General features: G+C 26.5%; 1 protein-coding gene across 1 annotated transcript; it reads right to left on the minus strand.

Annotated features, from left to right (window-relative positions):
• Positions 1 to 5,522: 5,522 nt before the first annotated feature.
• LOC122512273 (extensin-2-like) lies at positions 5,523 to 12,893 on the minus strand. Its single transcript, XM_043628013.1, has 3 exons — positions 12,582 to 12,893; positions 7,662 to 9,170; positions 5,523 to 5,639 (listed from the first exon to the last, which is right to left on the minus strand). Exons 1-3 carry the CDS (start codon positions 12,597 to 12,599, stop codon positions 5,523 to 5,525), a joined length of 1,644 nt encoding a protein of 547 aa, XP_043483948.1. The 5' UTR covers positions 12,600 to 12,893.
• Positions 12,894 to 16,696: the final 3,803 nt, after the last annotated feature.

Raw genomic sequence — 16,696 nt, forward strand, 5'->3', positions numbered from 1 at the left:
GCCAATTTTTGATAATTTTAGATTTTTTACCAAAGAGTTGAGACTATTTAATAAGTAGAGTATTATCCAAGAGTACAAAAATAATAAAGCTAAATCCCATAAGAGAGAGAAAAATGTTGAATTGTAATAAATTCGCATTTTTCAATTTTTGATAATTTTACATTTTTTACCAAAGAGTTGAGACTATTAAATAAATAAATTGTTTTTGAAGATCCCAAAAATAATCATGTGTCTATATAGATAGAAGTGCCTTTTATTTTTTACTGAACTTGTGAGTCAGGTCCATGAAGTTTTAAACGTTTAAAAAACGAAAAATTTTAATTCTACCAGACCAATTTTTTTTTCACCCAGACTTGAAGGAAATGTATCAGGGAAGTCAGATGTATCATTGTTAACGTGTTTCGAATTCCGGAAGTCAGCCATCTTGGATTTATTAAATTCCGTATATATCTCTTACATAGAGGTATACTAAATTATCGTTTAAACACCCGCCACCAATTTTTTTTTCGGCGAAATTTTCAGAAAATGTTTAGAAACACTCACTGAAGAATTACCAACAAATTTCGACTTCCGCAAGTCCGCCATCTTGGAATTAATAACCTCTAAAAATACTAAATCTGCGTTTAAACACCCGCCACCAATTTTTTTTTCGGCGAAATTTTCAGAGAATGTTTAGAAACACTCACTGAAGAATTACCAACAAATTTCGACTTCCGCAAGTCCGCCATCTTGGAATTAATAACCTCTAAAAATACTAAATCTGCGTTTAAACACCCGCTACCAATTTTTTTTTCGGCGAAATTTTCAGAGAATGTTTAGAAACACTCACTGAACAACTACGAACAAATTTCGACTTCCGCAAGTCCGCCATCTTGGAAATAATAACCTCAAAAAATACTAAATCTTCGTTTAAACACCCGCCACCAATTTTTTTTTTCGGCGAAATTTTCAGAGAATGTTTAGAAACACTCACTGAACAACTACGAACAAATTTCGACTTCCGCAAGTCCGCCATCTTGGAAATAATAACCTCAAAAAATACTAAATCTTCGTTTAAACACCCGCCACCAATTTTTTTTTCGGCGAAATTTTCAGAGAATGTTTAGAAACACTCACTGAACAACTACGAACAAATTTCGACTTCCGCAAGTCCGCCATCTTGGAAATAATAACCTCAAAAAATTATAAATCTTCGTTTAAACACCCGCCACCAATTTTTTTTTCGGCGAAATTTTCAGAGAAAGTTTAGAAACACTCACTGAAGAATTACCAACAAATTTCGACTTCCGCAAGTCCGCCATCTTGGAATTTATAACCTCACAAAATACTAAATCTTCGTTTAAACACCAGCCACCAATTTTTTTTTCAGCCAAATTTTGAGAGAATGTTTAGAAACACTCACTGAACAATAACGAACAAATGTCGACTTCCGCAAGTCCGCCATCTTGGAATTAATAACCTCAAAAAATACTAAATCTGCGTTTAAACACCCGCCACCAATTTTTTTTTCGGCGAAATTTTCAGAGAAAGTTTAGAAACACTCACTGAACAACTACGAACAAATTTCGACTTCCGCAAGTCCGCCATCTTGGAATTAATAACCTCAAAAAATTCTAAATCTGCGTTTAAACACCCGCCACCAATTTTTTTTTCAGCCAAATTTTGAGAGAATGTTTAGAAACACTCACTGAACAATAACGAACAAATGTCGACTTCCGCAAGTCCGCCATCTTGGAATTAATAACCTCAAAAAATACTAAATCTGCGTTTAAACACCCGCCACCAATTTTTTTTTCGGCGAAATTTTCAGAGAATGTTCAAAAACACTCACTGAAGAATTACCAACAAATTTCGACTTCCGCAAGTCCGCCATCTTGGAATTTATAACCTCACAAAATACTAAATCTTCGTTTAAACACCCGCCACCAATTTTTTTTTCATCCAAATTTTGAGAGAATGTTTAGAAACACTCACTGAACAATAACGAACAAATGTCGACTTCCGAAAGTCCGCCATCTTGGAATTAATAACCTCAAAAAATACTAAATCTGCGTTTAAACACCCGCCACCAATTTTTTTTTCGGCGAAATTTTCAGAGAAAGTTTAGAAACACTCACTGAAGAATTACCAACAAATTTCGACTTCCGCAAGTCCGCCATCTTGGAAATAATAACCTCAAAAAATACTAAATCTTCGTTTAAACACCCGCCACCAATTTTTTTTTCGGCGAAATTTTCAGAGAATGTTTAGAAACACTCACTGAACAACTACGAACAAATTTCGACTTCCGCAAGTCCGCCATCTTGGAAATAATAACCTCAAAAAATACTAAATCTTCGTTTAAACACCCGCCACCAATTTTTTTTTCGGCGAAATTTTCAGAGAATGTTTAGAAACACTCACTGAACAACTACGAACAAATTTCGACTTCCGCAAGTCCGCCATCTTGGAAATAATAACCTTAAAAAATTATAAATCTTCGTTTAAACACCCGCCACCAATTTTTTTTTCGGCGAAATTTTCAGAGAAAGTTTAGAAACACTCACTGAAGAATTACCAACAAATTTCGACTTCCGCAAGTCCGCCATCTTGGAATTTATAACCTCACAAAATACTAAATCTTCGTTTAAACACCCGCCACCAATTTTTTTTTCAGCCAAATTTTGAGAGAATGTTTAGAAACACTCACTGAACAATAACGAACAAATGTCGACTTCCGCAAGTCCGCCATCTTGGAATTAATAACCTCAAAAAATACTAAATCTGCGTTTAAACACCCGCCACCAATTTTTTTTTCGGCAAAATTTTCAGAGAATGTTTAGAAACACTCACTGAAGAATTAGGAACAAATGTCGACTTCGGCAAGTCCGCCATCTTGGAATTAATAACCTCAAAGAATACTAAATCTCCGTTTAAACACCCGCCACCAATTTTTTTTTCAGCGAAACTTTGAGGGATTGTTAAGAATGGTTCACTGAACAATTTCCAACAAATTTCGACTTCCGGAAGTCCGCCATCTTGGAAATAATAACCTCAAAAAATAATAAATCTTCGTTTAAACACCCGCCACCAATTTTTTTTTCAGCGAAATTTTCAGAGAATGTTTAGAAACACTCACTGAACAATTTCGAACAAATTTCGACTTCCGCAAGTCCGCCATCTTGGAATTAATAACCTTAAAAAATTATAAATCTTCGTTTATACACCCGCCACAAATTTTTTTTCAGCCAAATTTTCAGAGAATGTTTAGAAACACTCACTGAACAATTTCGAACAAATTTCGACTTCCGCAAGTCCGCCATCTTGGAATTAATAACCTTAAAAAATTATAAATCTTCGTTTATACACCCGCCACAAATTTTTTTTCAGCCAAATTTTCAGAGAATGTTAAGAAACACTCACTGAACAACTACGAACAAATTGCGACTTCTGCATTTTCGCCATCTTGGAATTAATAACCTCAAATAATACTAAATCTGCGTTTATACACCCGCCACCAATTTTGTTTTTAGCGAAACTTTTAGGATGTGTTTAAATCAGGTCATTAAACAATTTGGAACACATTTCGACTTCCGCGAGTCCGACATCTTGGACCTGATTACCCCGCGAAATATTTAATCATCGTTTAAACACCCACCACCAATTTTTTTTTCAGCGAAACTTTCAGGGATTGTTAAGAATGGTTCACTGAACAATTTCCATCAAATTTCGGCTTCCGGAAGTCCGCCATCTTGGACCTGATTACCCTGAGAAATATTTAATCATCGTTTGAACACCTATCAACAATTTTTTTACATTGAATTTTACCGAATATGGTCATTAAAGATCACTGAGCGAATACGTTGAAATTCTGAAAGTTCGCCATCTAGGACTTTATTATCCCGAGAAGTTTAATATCAACGTTAAAATTACCGTCAACTATGATTTAATATGTAATTTTACTAGCAATTAGTGAGTTTTTAATATTTGTTAGTAGAATTTTACTAATTCTAAAAAAATAAAAAATACTGTTGATTAAATTGTTTTTTTAAAAATCGATAAAACTGTTTTACAAATTTATTTACTGAAATAGTTATATCTACTTAGTAAAAAATACATTTAATTTTTACTAATAGTTAATATTTTTTTATTAATTGAAAAGAGGAAAAGTCATTTTTGAATACTTCTAAAAATGCGTAAAATTTAACTTTTCTAAAGAGTTGACACAAAAATTTAATTTTGTTTTTCTTTATTCCTAGGCAAAGTTTTAACTTTTTTCCTGACCCTAAAGAATATTCTGATTCACTTTAAAAATGATTAGCTACTGAAAAAATGTTCTATTATAGATATATTAGAACTTTTTTTTCATGAATCTCTTTAATTGTAAAATTCTTCGGAAACGTCAACAACTTAGTTTTTACTCATTATTTTTCAATAACAATTAAGATTTTCAAAAATTTCAACTACAAATGTTTTGAAATTGAAGAACTTAAATGAATATTATTAAAAAACGTGAAGATATAGATTAGTCCAAGTGAAAGATCAATTTTTTCATGTTTTAAATAATTATAGATTACTGATAGAGAAAATCATTATTTCATATTATAAGAATATTGTTACTATAACTTTTTCTAAAAGTTTTGAACTAAAATACTTCTTTAAATGAATAAATGAATGAATTACTTTTAATGTTTAAAAAAGTTCTTTTAAAATTTTCAAAGCATTAGTTTACAGTTAAATTTTTTAAATTTCGTTTATTCGAAAATTCTTTGATTAAATATAAATTAATAAATAAAATTTTTTAATAATTTAAAGAAAAAATTTAACTAATCTTTTCCAAAAACTTTAATTCTACAAAATTGTTAATTAAAAATATGAAAACTTTAAATTTTCAAAGACATTAATTTAAAACCTTTTTAAAATTCAGTTGTTTCAAAAATTTCATACTATAATACTTTTAAAATTTAATTCTTATTTAAAATTTTAACTTAAATTTATTTTTAAATAATTTTTTATTAGAAAATTGTACAAAAATTCAATTATTTAAATACAAAAATAAATAATTTTTTGAGGAATGGAATATTTCTTAAAATTGAATTCTTTCGAAGAATTGTAATAAAATTTTTAAGAATTCGAGGAATTTGATTAAAATTGTATTAAAAATAATTCAATTCATAAAAAGAATTTTATTATTTGTGTAAGTAATTGAATTCCTGTGAAATTTTTATTAAAAAATTAATTAAATTGATTATTTATACCCATTTTAATTTTTTTATTTATGAAAATATTTATTTTATTTTTTATTTAAAAAAATAAATAATTAAAGGTTTTATATTAGAATTCGTGGTAATTTCGTAGTTTATGAAGTATACAAAAAAGACAGCAAAGTAGAGAATTTTCTCATGCTTAAGCATTAATTGTTAATAAAAATAATTAAACAATAATATTTTGTTTTTATATAAAGTGTATTTAATATATAATTTATATTATATTTAAATATAATATACAGAGATTAAGAGTAATAATAATAATAAAATATTTTTTTAATTGAAATACTGCGAATTTCCTCCTCTTCCGAAGTTTTTCCACCCCCTTCGACCCCTTCCGCGTCCACGGTATCCTCGACCACGATATCCGCGGCCACGACTTGCTCCACTTTCCTAAAAAAATAAAAGGAAATGTATACAAAATTTTTTTTAATTATCAAAATGTTCAGATAATAAAAATTGTACTATTGCATTTATTTACGAATTTATTTAATTGTAAAATTATTTGAAAACACCAATAAATTTTTTAAAATAAATATTCAATTAATATTTTTTCACAGGAATTAAGATTTTCAAAAATTTTAAATTCAAACATTTTTGAAATAATTCGACAACTTATAATGAGAAAGATGATCGAGTTAATCAATTCAATTATTGTTTATAATTTTTAACTAATATTTCTCTGAAAATCAATTATTTTAAAATAATTTTAAAAAAATTCAATTAAACTGTTTCAAAAAAATTAATTCTACAGAATTGTTAGTTGAAAGTATGAAAAATACTAATTTTCAAAGACTTTAATTTGAAATATGTTCAAAATTCAATTAATCTAAAACTATTTATATTTTGCAAAATTGAATAATTAGTCATTATCATTTTTCCACAAGAATTAAGATTTTCAAACATTTTTATTTTAAAACTTTATGAAATTAAACAACTTATAAAAGATTGTTATAAAATATGACCGACTGATAAAATAGTTATTTTGTATTATAAGAATATTGTTACTGTAACTTTTTTTAAATTACTTTCATCATTTCACTTCAATTATTGTTTTCCAGAATTTTGAACTGAAATTCTTCTATAAATACAATATTTTAAATAATTTTTTAAAAAGTTTTTTGAATATTTTCAAATTCATTTGTTTACAATTCAATTCTACAAAAATTCAATTTTTCAGAAAATCTTCAATTAAATATCTATTAGAAAATAAAAACTTCAAATAATTTTAAAAAAAATACGCAATTAAACTTTTCCAAAAAATTTAATACTACAGAATTGTTTGTTGAAAGTATGAAAAATACAAATTTTCAAAGATTTTAATTTTAAACTTGTTCAAAATTTAATTACAGGGTTGCCACAAATATTTAATTTTATTTTTCCCTGACTTTTCCCTGATTTTTCGACAAAAAAATTTTCTCAAAATATTCAATTATTTGAAAAAATTGTAATAAAATTCGTTGCAATAATTCAATTATTTTCAAAAAAAAAAAAATAAATAAATCGATTATTCGGTAATTCATTTTCTAATCAATTTTTATTAGAAAATTCTAGAAGAATTCAATTATTTAAATTAAAAAATAAATCCTTTATTCAAATTTTTAAAAATAATTCAATTCTGAAAAAGAATTTTATTATTTCTAGCAATAATTGATATCTTGACGAGAATTTAAAAACATTTTTCTAAATAATTGAATATTAAAGAATTTTATTATTTATAAAGATAATTGAAATCACTTGTAACTTTTCCAAAATTCAATTTTTTAAAATTATTTTTAACAAAAATTCTTTTATCAATCTAGTATTTATGGACATTGTAAAAATGATTCATTAAATAATTTATAAGTCATAATTTGATGATAGTTCTTGTAAAATTAAGTTATGTAAAAAGAAATTATTATCTGAAATAATAAAAATTCAAGGTTTTGTATTCAAATTCGTGGTAGTTTCATAGTTTACGAGGCAAACAAATAAAACATCAAAATTCAGAGTTTTTCATGAATTTTTAAAATTTAATTTTTTCAGTACTTTTAAAATTCAATTTTTTCAGTACTTTTACTAAAAATCTCTGCCCAATTTTACTTTGCCTGACTTTTCCCTGAATTCCCAGACCTGTGGCAACCCTGAATTATTTCTAAAAATTCATGTTGTAATGCTTTTAATATTCAATTATTATTATCTAAAATTTTAACTAGAATTCATTTTTAAATCAATTTTTATTAGAAAATTCTGAGAGAATTCAATTACTTAAATAAAAAAAAGTTTATTGAATAATTTAAAATTTATTAAAATTGAGTTCTCATAAAGAATTTCATTAACAAATTTTCAAATAATTAAATTGTTGAAAAATTTGTAAACAATTTAACTCCTGTGAAATTTTTATTATTTTTGAAAGTAATTAAATGAAATTCTTACCGCATCTTGGCTCCATGTTGCCGACTCATTAACACCAGGTGGTGCCGTTGGTGCAGCCGGATACGCAGCATAATTTTGATATGCTGCGTATGGTGCTGGAGCTGGTGGGTAGTATGGTGCTGGAGCTGGTGGAGCCGCGTAAGGTGCTGTTGGTGTTGCATATTGTGCTGGAGCTGGAGGAGCCGCGTAAGGTGCTGGAGCTGCGTAAGGTGCTGGTGGTGTTGCGTATTGTGCTGGTGATGAATGGTAATTGTATGATGAATGGTATGGTGCTGGCGGTGCCGCGTCTTGTGCTGGTGGTGAAGAGTAGTATGATGCTGGCGGAGCTGCTGGTGCCGCATAAGGTGCAGGCGGAGCTGCTGGTGCCGCATAAGGTGCCGGCGGAGCTGCTGATGGCGCATAAGGTGCTGGCGGAGCTGCTGGTGCCGCATATGGTGCTGGCGGAGCTGCTGATCCCGCATAAAGTGCCGGCGGAGCTGCTGATGGCGCATAAGGTGCTTGCGGAGCTGCTGATCCCGCATAAGGTGCCGGCGGAGCTGCTGGTGCCGTATAAGGTGCTGGCGGAGCTGCTGGTGCCGCATAAGGTGCTGGTGGAGCTGCTGATCCCGCATAATGTGCCGGCGGAGCTGCTGATGGCGCATAAGGTGCTGGCGGAGCTGCTGGTGCCGCATATTGCGCTGGCGGAGCTGCTGATCCCGCATAAGGTGCCGGCGGAGCTGCTGATCCCGCATAAGGTGCCGGCGGAGCTGCTGGTGCCGCATAAGGTGCAGGCGGAGCTGCTGGTGCCGTATAAGGTGCTGGCGGAGCTGCTGGTGCCGTATAAGGTGCTGGCGGAGCTGCTGGTGCCGCATAAGGTGCTGGTGGAGCTGCTGATGCCATATAAGGTGCAGGCGGAGCTGCTGGTGCCGCATAAGGTGCTGGCGGAGCTGCTGGTGCCGCATAAGGTGCTGGCGGAGCTGCTGGTGCCGCATATGGTGCTGGCGGAGCTGCTGATGCCGCATAAGGTGCTGGTGGTTGTGCGTAGTATTGTGCTGGTTGTGTCATGTAAGGTGCTGGTGGTGGTGCGTAGTATTGCGCTGTTGGTGTCATGTAAGGTGCTGGTGCTGGAGCAGTTCCTTCAGCGGCAGGAGGAGCTGGAGCACTTGGTGCCTTGAAAAGTGAGGAGTATAGTGCTGGAGGTGTTTGAGCAGCGAATGATGGTGTTGGAGCAGCGGCGGATGGTGTTGGAGCAGTGGCGGATGGTGCTGTGCCAGCGACGAATGGTGCTGTACCAGTAACGGATGGTGCTGCACCAGGATGACCTGCAGTAGCTATAGGAGGTGCTGAACCAGCCACAGGATGACCAGAAGCGACTGGAGGTGCTTGACCAGTGATAGTATGACTTGGAGTAGCTGTAGCAGGAGCTCGAGTAGCAGGAGGTGCTGAACCATCGACAATAGGAGGTGGATTCTTTCCTTTGGTTGCGGATCCAGTTTTCACCTCTGAAGCGTATCCCGTATTTGACGGTTTCTGGAAACAAATTTTTTATTTAATATATAAGAAACATTCTTTTAAAAGATTTATTTAATTTATTAAGTGTATTCGATTTTGTTAATAATTGTGAATAATAATTTTACTATTAAAATTGATTAACATTATTGATAGAAAAATAAATAATATTTAAGAATAAATTGTTTGATTATTCAGTGTAAAAAAATTTCTAACTATTTTCAATAAAAAACTTTTTAAAATTTGTGTTTTAAAAATATTTAAAGAAAATCTTCAAAAATTATTTGCTGTAAGATTTAAAAAAATATTTTATAAAAGTGTATATTGTTTGTTTATTTATGATTCAAACATAATCAAAGAATTAAAATGCACTGCATTTTATATAAATAATTGGATTTAAAAAAATATGTTGACATTTTAAAAAATCATTATTAATTTCAGAAAAATTAATAATTAGAAATATCAAGGTTGCCACAAATATTTAATTTTATTTTTCCTTGATTTGCAGACAAAATTTTCACTTTTTCCCTGGCCCTAAAAAATATTCTGATTCACTCTAAAAATTAATAGATATTCAAAAAAAATTTCTATTTCATGTATTTACAAATTTTGTTAATTGTAAAATTATACAAAAACATCATTAATTTATTTTTTAAATAAATATTTAATCCTTATTATTTTTTGAAATTCAACAATTTTTAAGAATATTATAACAAAACATAAAGAAGGAGATCAACTCCAAGTCGAAGACTCGGAGTGATCTCCTTCTTTATGTTTTGTTATAATTTAAATTACCATGAAATTTTTCAAACAAAACAAGAATTTTATTCAAATTTTTAAAAATAATTGAATTTTGAAAAAGAATTTTAATATTTCTAACAATAATTGAAATCTTGATGAGAATTTAAAAACATTTTTCTAAATAATTGAATATTAAAGAATTTTATTATTTATAAAGATAATTAAAATTTTGAGAAGAATTATTTTTTAAAAAAATTTTAAAACATAATTGAATTTTTACGAGGAATTTTATTACTTTTGAAAATAATTTAATTCTTCCAAACGAATTTTATTCAAGTTTATAAAAATAATTGAATTTCGGTGAAGAATTTTACTATTTCTAAAAATAATTGAATTCCTGAAAAGAACTTTGTTAATTTTTTTTTAAATAATTGAATTCATGCGACATATTTTATAAAATTCTTTTTAAATAATTAATATTTTTCGAAAAATTTTATGAAATTTTGTATATTAAATAATTGAACTCATGTGAAAATTTTATTGCTTATGAAAATAATGGAATTATTTCAAAGAAATTTATTAAATATTTTATGAATTATTGAATTCCTGTGAAATTTTAACAAGAATTTTATTCAAATTTTTAAAAATAATTCAATTTTGAAAAAGAATTTTATTATTTCTAACAATAATTGAAATATTGACGAGAATTTAAAAACATTTTTCTAAATAATTGAATATTAAAGAATTTTATTATTTATAAAGATAATTGAAATTAGTTGTAACTTTTCCAAAATTCAATTTTTTAAAATTATTTTTAACAAAAATTCTTTTATCAATCTAGTATTTATGGACATTGTAAAAATGATTCATTAAATAATTTATAAGTCATAATTTTCCGATAGTTCTTGAAAAATTAAGTTATTTAAAAAGAAATTATTGTCTGAAATAGAAAAAATTCAAGGTTTTGTATTAAAATTCGTGGTAATTCCATAGATTATGAGGCAAAGATAAAAATATCAAAATTCAGAGGTTTTTCATGAATTTTTAAAAATTCAATTTTTTTTCAGTACTTTTAATAATAATCCCTGATTTTTTCCTGACCTGTGGCAACCCTGTTTAATCAATTTTTATTAGAAAATTGTAGAAGAATTCAATTATTTAAATTAAGAAATAAATAATTTATTGAATAATTGAATATTTGTTAAAATTAAATTCTCATAAAGAATTTTATCAACATTTTATTAAATAATTTAATTCTTTTGACAAATTTTAATAAATTTTTTAAGAATAATTACATTTTTCCAGGAATTTGATTAAAATATTATATTAAACATTAATTAAAATACTGCGATGAGTTTTATTATTCCTGAAAATAATTTTAAAAATTTCACAAAAATGTTATTACAATTTTTTAAAATATTTGAATTTCGGTGAAGAATTATATTATTTATAAAAATAATTGAATTTCTAAAAAGAACTTTGTTAAACTTTTTTAAATAATTGACGAATTTTATAAAAATATTTTTAAATAATTGATATTTAACGAATATTGTTATGAAATTTTGTATATTAAATATTTGAACTCATGTGGAGATTTTATTACCAAGTTGAAGTCCACAACGTTTATCAACGAAAAAAGTTTTTTAATAAGTGTTAATTAATAGGAAAAAAAGGATAAAGCAACAATACTGTCAAAAATGTATTGAAAGGGAGCTTTATTTATATTTTAATAATAATAATTGTTGTATATTTTACAAAAATATAATAATAGAATAAATTAAAAAACCTTTTTCGTTGATCAACGTTGTGGACTTCAACTTCGTATTTTATTATTTATGCAAATAATTGAATTATTTAAAAGATATTTATTAAAATTTTTATAAATTATTGAATTCCTGAGAAATTTTAACAAGAATTTTATTCGTTTTTAAAAATAATTGAATTTGGAAGAAGAGTTTTATTATTTATAACTGTAATTTAAATTTCGACGAGAATTTAAAAAAAATAATAATTCAATTCTTGGGAAAATTTTATTATTTATGAAAATAATTGATTTATTTCGAAGAAATTTATTAAAAATTTTGTAAACTATCGAATTCTTGTGAAATTTTGCCAAGAAGTTTATTAAAGGTTTTAAAAATAATTGAATTTCGAAGAAGAATTGTTTTATTTATAAAGATATTTTAAATTTTGACGAGAATTTTTTAAAAACTTTTGAACATAATTGAATTTTGGAGAAGAATTTTATTATTTTTAAAGATAATTGAAATGAACAGAATTTTTTTTTAAATTTTTTAATTATTTGTAACTTTTCCAAATTTAACTTTTTTTTTAGTATTTTTAACTAAATTTCTTTTATCAATCTCGTATTTATGAAAATTGTAAAAATTATTTATTATATAATTTATTCGTTGTAATTTCCCAGTTTACAAGGCAAACAAAAAAACCATTAAAATTCAGAGTTTTTTCATGAATTTTTAAAATTCAATTTTTTCCAGTACTTTTACTAAAAATCCCTGACTTTTTCCTGCAATCCCTGTCTTCCTTGACCTTGGTAATACTTATTATACAAATCCATGATTTAAAAAAAAATTAATAAAAATAGTACAAAAAGTAAATTTTTGAAAAATATTTTTATGTAAATTTTGGGAAAAAAATAATAATAATATTTAATTAATATTTAAAACTTACTTTGTTTTTTCCACCCATTGTTGTTCGATTGAATAATCGGGGTAATCCTTCACACCACTATGAACTGACCACTGAATGCAAATCAATGCTAATGACCGGAACGCACGACCTTGTCTTCCACTTTCTTCTTGTCCACCCCTTTCTCTCCACCCCACTCCCATGTCTCATAGTTGCGGAAGCCAATGAATAGGCAGACCGATTTCCGCGAATTCAAATTTGTGGGAAATGTTTTGACGCGGCTGTGGAAACATCTAGAAAGACGCGACGCGTTCCATTGATCATTTATTCAGTGATAAAAAAAAGTGTTTGTGTACTTTTTTCTGTTGAAAGTGATCAGTACTATTTATTAATTTAAAATTATTATTATTATTATTATTATTTTTATTATTATTATTATTACAATTTAAATTACTTTATTTTTTTTCGTTTTTTACTATTTTAAAAAATGTCCGAGAGAAAAATTTTGGAATCAGTTGCCAAAATTCTTTTGGATACTGTCGACTCAGAAGCAGAGGTAAAATTCAACGCAGCATTTTGGAGAAAAGTAAGTAAATTTATTTATTACTTAATGAAAATTTTGCCATTTTTATATTAATTGATTCACTTAAAATATAATCAAAAACAAAAGAAAATGTTTCTCATACATTATTAGTAAATAGTTTTTATTGTAAAATTACTCGAAACTTAAATATTTTTTTAACATGAATATTAAATTATTATTCTTTACCTGTGAAATAGAATTCTCAAAAATTACCAATTTTTTAGCCTACAGAAATTCAATAATTTATAAAAAAAAACTACAAATGCAGCTCTTCTAATTCTAATTATATTTAACATTTTTTTAAGTAAAACTTATTCACTATATAATTTATAAATAATAATAATAATAAAGAAAATTTGTTTTTAAATGTTATGTCGGTTAGTTCATTATGTTTGTAATTAATGTCTGAAAGAACAAAATTTTTTTCTTTCCAAAACAATATGTGCTTTTTACAATTTTTTCTTTTATAAATAATTGATTAAAAAATTGAATAAGAAGAATTTTTTTAAACCTCCGCCAATGTGAAATATTAAGAGATAGGTATTTTCCAATCCTTTTAAATTCTGAGGAAAAGGAGAATTCTTGTTTGGTCAGGAAGTAGTGTCAGTCAACGTCTAGTCACACGTTCCAACAATCGGGCTCGCATTTGTTTCAAATTTTTCTTATTTTGCTACATATTTTTAATTTAATTTAGTTTCTTCTGTAAAAAAATTTCTATAAATTCTATTTTGAATAATAATTTCTAAGAAAATAAAATAATAATTTTTTTTAGTAATTGTTTGAGAATTAATAAAATAAAATAGAACTATTCATACTTTTATCATCATTTTTAAACAAATTTTCAAGTATTTGAATGTACAGTAATTAAAATTAAAAATCCACCATTTTTATTTGTCAATTACAATTTTTTTTAACAAAATTTCGTGTATTAAAAATTGAAAAAAATGTTAATAAATGCAATTTCTTAAATCACAATTTTCAATTGGAAATAAAAATGAGAATTTCAATAAATTTTTACATAGTGTGGAAGAAAAACGACTTGAATTTGTTTATAAAACTTTTAGTTTCTTCTGTTAAAAAATTTGTTATAATTTATATTTTTTAAAAATAATCTTTAAGAAAATTATAATTGTTAATTAATAATTAATTATAAATTAAATAATAAATTAATAATTAATTGTTAATTATAATTGTCATTGTTTGGAGAAATTAATAAAATAAATTTGAATATTTCATATTTCTTCATAAAAAGTTTAAAAAAAAACCTAAAATATCTTAACCTTTGAACTCAATAATTAATTTGGAAAAAGTAGCTTTTAGACTGAAAAAGTAGTGAAAAGTAGTTAACGAAAATTAAGTATGACGACTAAAAAACTGATTTAAGTCGATTCACAAAAACATAAAATTTGATTTTGTATTTTCATGATTTCCATAAAAATTATATGTTTAAAAATAATTTTTAATAACTAAAAGAAATTTTTTTTTAAATATAAAATTTATTTCAATTAAATTCAAATAAATTTTTTAATTTTTAATACGAATTTAAATATATTTAATAGATTTTAATTAAAAATTTTCAAAATAAGACTCGTTTTTCACAATTCCGAAATTCAATTATTCATAGTTGAATAATTTTTTTCAATAAAATAAATAAATACTCACTTCGTTTTCTATGGGAATTAAAGTTTTAAATAATTTTAATGTAAAAGTTTTTTGAAATTTACCTATTTCTATAAATTCATACTATAACGCATTTATTATTTAATTATCATCTAAAATTTTTACTGCAATCCATTTTCAAATAAATTATTCATTATTATTAATTATAATTGAATTCTTGCATAAAATTTTCTTAAATTTTTTCAAATATTTGAGTTTTTCAAAAAACATTATGAAAATTATTCTGAAAATTATTATTCATGATTATAATTGAATTTTAAACAAGAATTTTATTATTTTTGAAAATATAATTGAATATTAGCGAAGAATATTTGATAAAAATTTTTTAAAGTAATCAAATTATTTTGCGAAATTTTGTAACGTTGTAAAGAATTTATTATTTATGAAAATAATTAAATTCTCGCATAGAACTTATTTTATAAATTTTTTTAAATAGTTAAATTCCTAAGAAAATTCTATTATTCATGACATTAATTTAATTTTTGTGTTAAATTTAATTTTTTTTTAATAATTTAATTACATTGAAAATTTAATTAACATAGTAAATATTGAAAATGTTTGAATATTAGCGAGAAATTTTATTATTGTTTGCAAAAATATTGAATTCTTTCAAAAATTCTCCAACAGTTTTTGGAAATGAATTGTTTTAAAGAATTTTATTAAATTTTAAGAATAAAAATATATATAAAAAGTAGCTAATTGTAAAAGAAGTAGTTAATAGTATGTTTCAGTGGATGAATGCACAGCTTGGTATTTAAAAAATAAAAAAAATTATTATGTAATTTGTGTTTTTTAATTATATTTTAACAGAAATAAAATTTCTGTTTTAAAAAGAAATGGAAATAATTAGAATAATTATTCTGTGATGTTCATAATGTTTATAGTCAACTATTAATTCCAACTTATATTTTTCAAATGGATACTAATAAATATTAAAAATAAATTATTAATATTTTTCAAGCGAAAAATTTTAACTTTGCATAATTTCAAATATTTTCTTTTGCAAAAGTGCACCTGCTTCCAGAAAATTAACCACAATATACACACACCAGGGTTACCATGCAACCTGAAAAATCTGGAAATGTCAGGGAATTTTATAAACCCTGTAAAAAAACCTCGAAAAAATCACCAAGTTGAGGTCCACAACGTTGATCAACAAAAGAAAATTTTTCACTTAGTTAATAATTAAAAATGTCGCAGCAATATTGATACAAAAATATTTAGAAATAAAAGATTTATATTTTGATACTAATTATTTTACAATTAAATATAAAAATTAAAAATAATACTTGGAAGCATTTAATAAATTTATTCGTTGGTAAACTTGTGGACTTAACTTCGCGAAAATCAGGGAATTTTGATCGGAATCCTGGAAAATTATTGTTTTCTAAAGTTATTGTGCTTATTATTAAAATCTAATTTTTCTTCAATATTTCAAAATTAATTCAATTTTAAAAGAGTACGTTTACCATTTTTTATAATAATTTCAATTTTCTAAAAGAATTCCATTATTGAAAAAAATTCAATGAAATTCTACGCAAACATTCAATTATTTTCATAAATAATCAAAATTTCACAAGAATTCTATTATTTACACCCAATGGGAAATGCCAGTGTAGTGCCGATGTTCACCACTGGCTTAGTACTCAGACGATTGTTCGGCGTAGTGTAGCCGAGCCTCGACAATCAGTGCTGGCGCAGTACAGAATTTTTGTTTCGCCAAGCTTGGACAAGCCACGGCGGCAAGTGCTGGCCTGAGTATAGAAAAATTGTTCAACAACGCTCTTTGCCAAACGTTGCTTTTTTGACATAAACTTTGAAAAAAATTATAAAAAAAGTTTATCAATGTTTATAAATATAAATTTATTGGACAAAAATTAATATTTTACTTCGT

The sequence above is a fragment of the Leptopilina heterotoma genome, unplaced genomic scaffold, assembly GCF_015476425.1.
Source record: "Leptopilina heterotoma isolate Lh14 unplaced genomic scaffold, ASM1547642v1 Lhet_97, whole genome shotgun sequence".
In the NCBI taxonomy this organism is placed as follows: Eukaryota; Metazoa; Arthropoda; class Insecta; order Hymenoptera; family Figitidae; genus Leptopilina; species Leptopilina heterotoma.

Excerpts from the sequence above, each read along its gene's own strand:
- LOC122512273 (XM_043628013.1), bottom strand. Across the intron at positions 5,640-7,661 it reads CAACATGGAGCCAAGATGCG|GAAAGTGGAGCAAGTCGTGG; the intron begins GTAAGAATTTCA and ends TTATTTTTTTAG.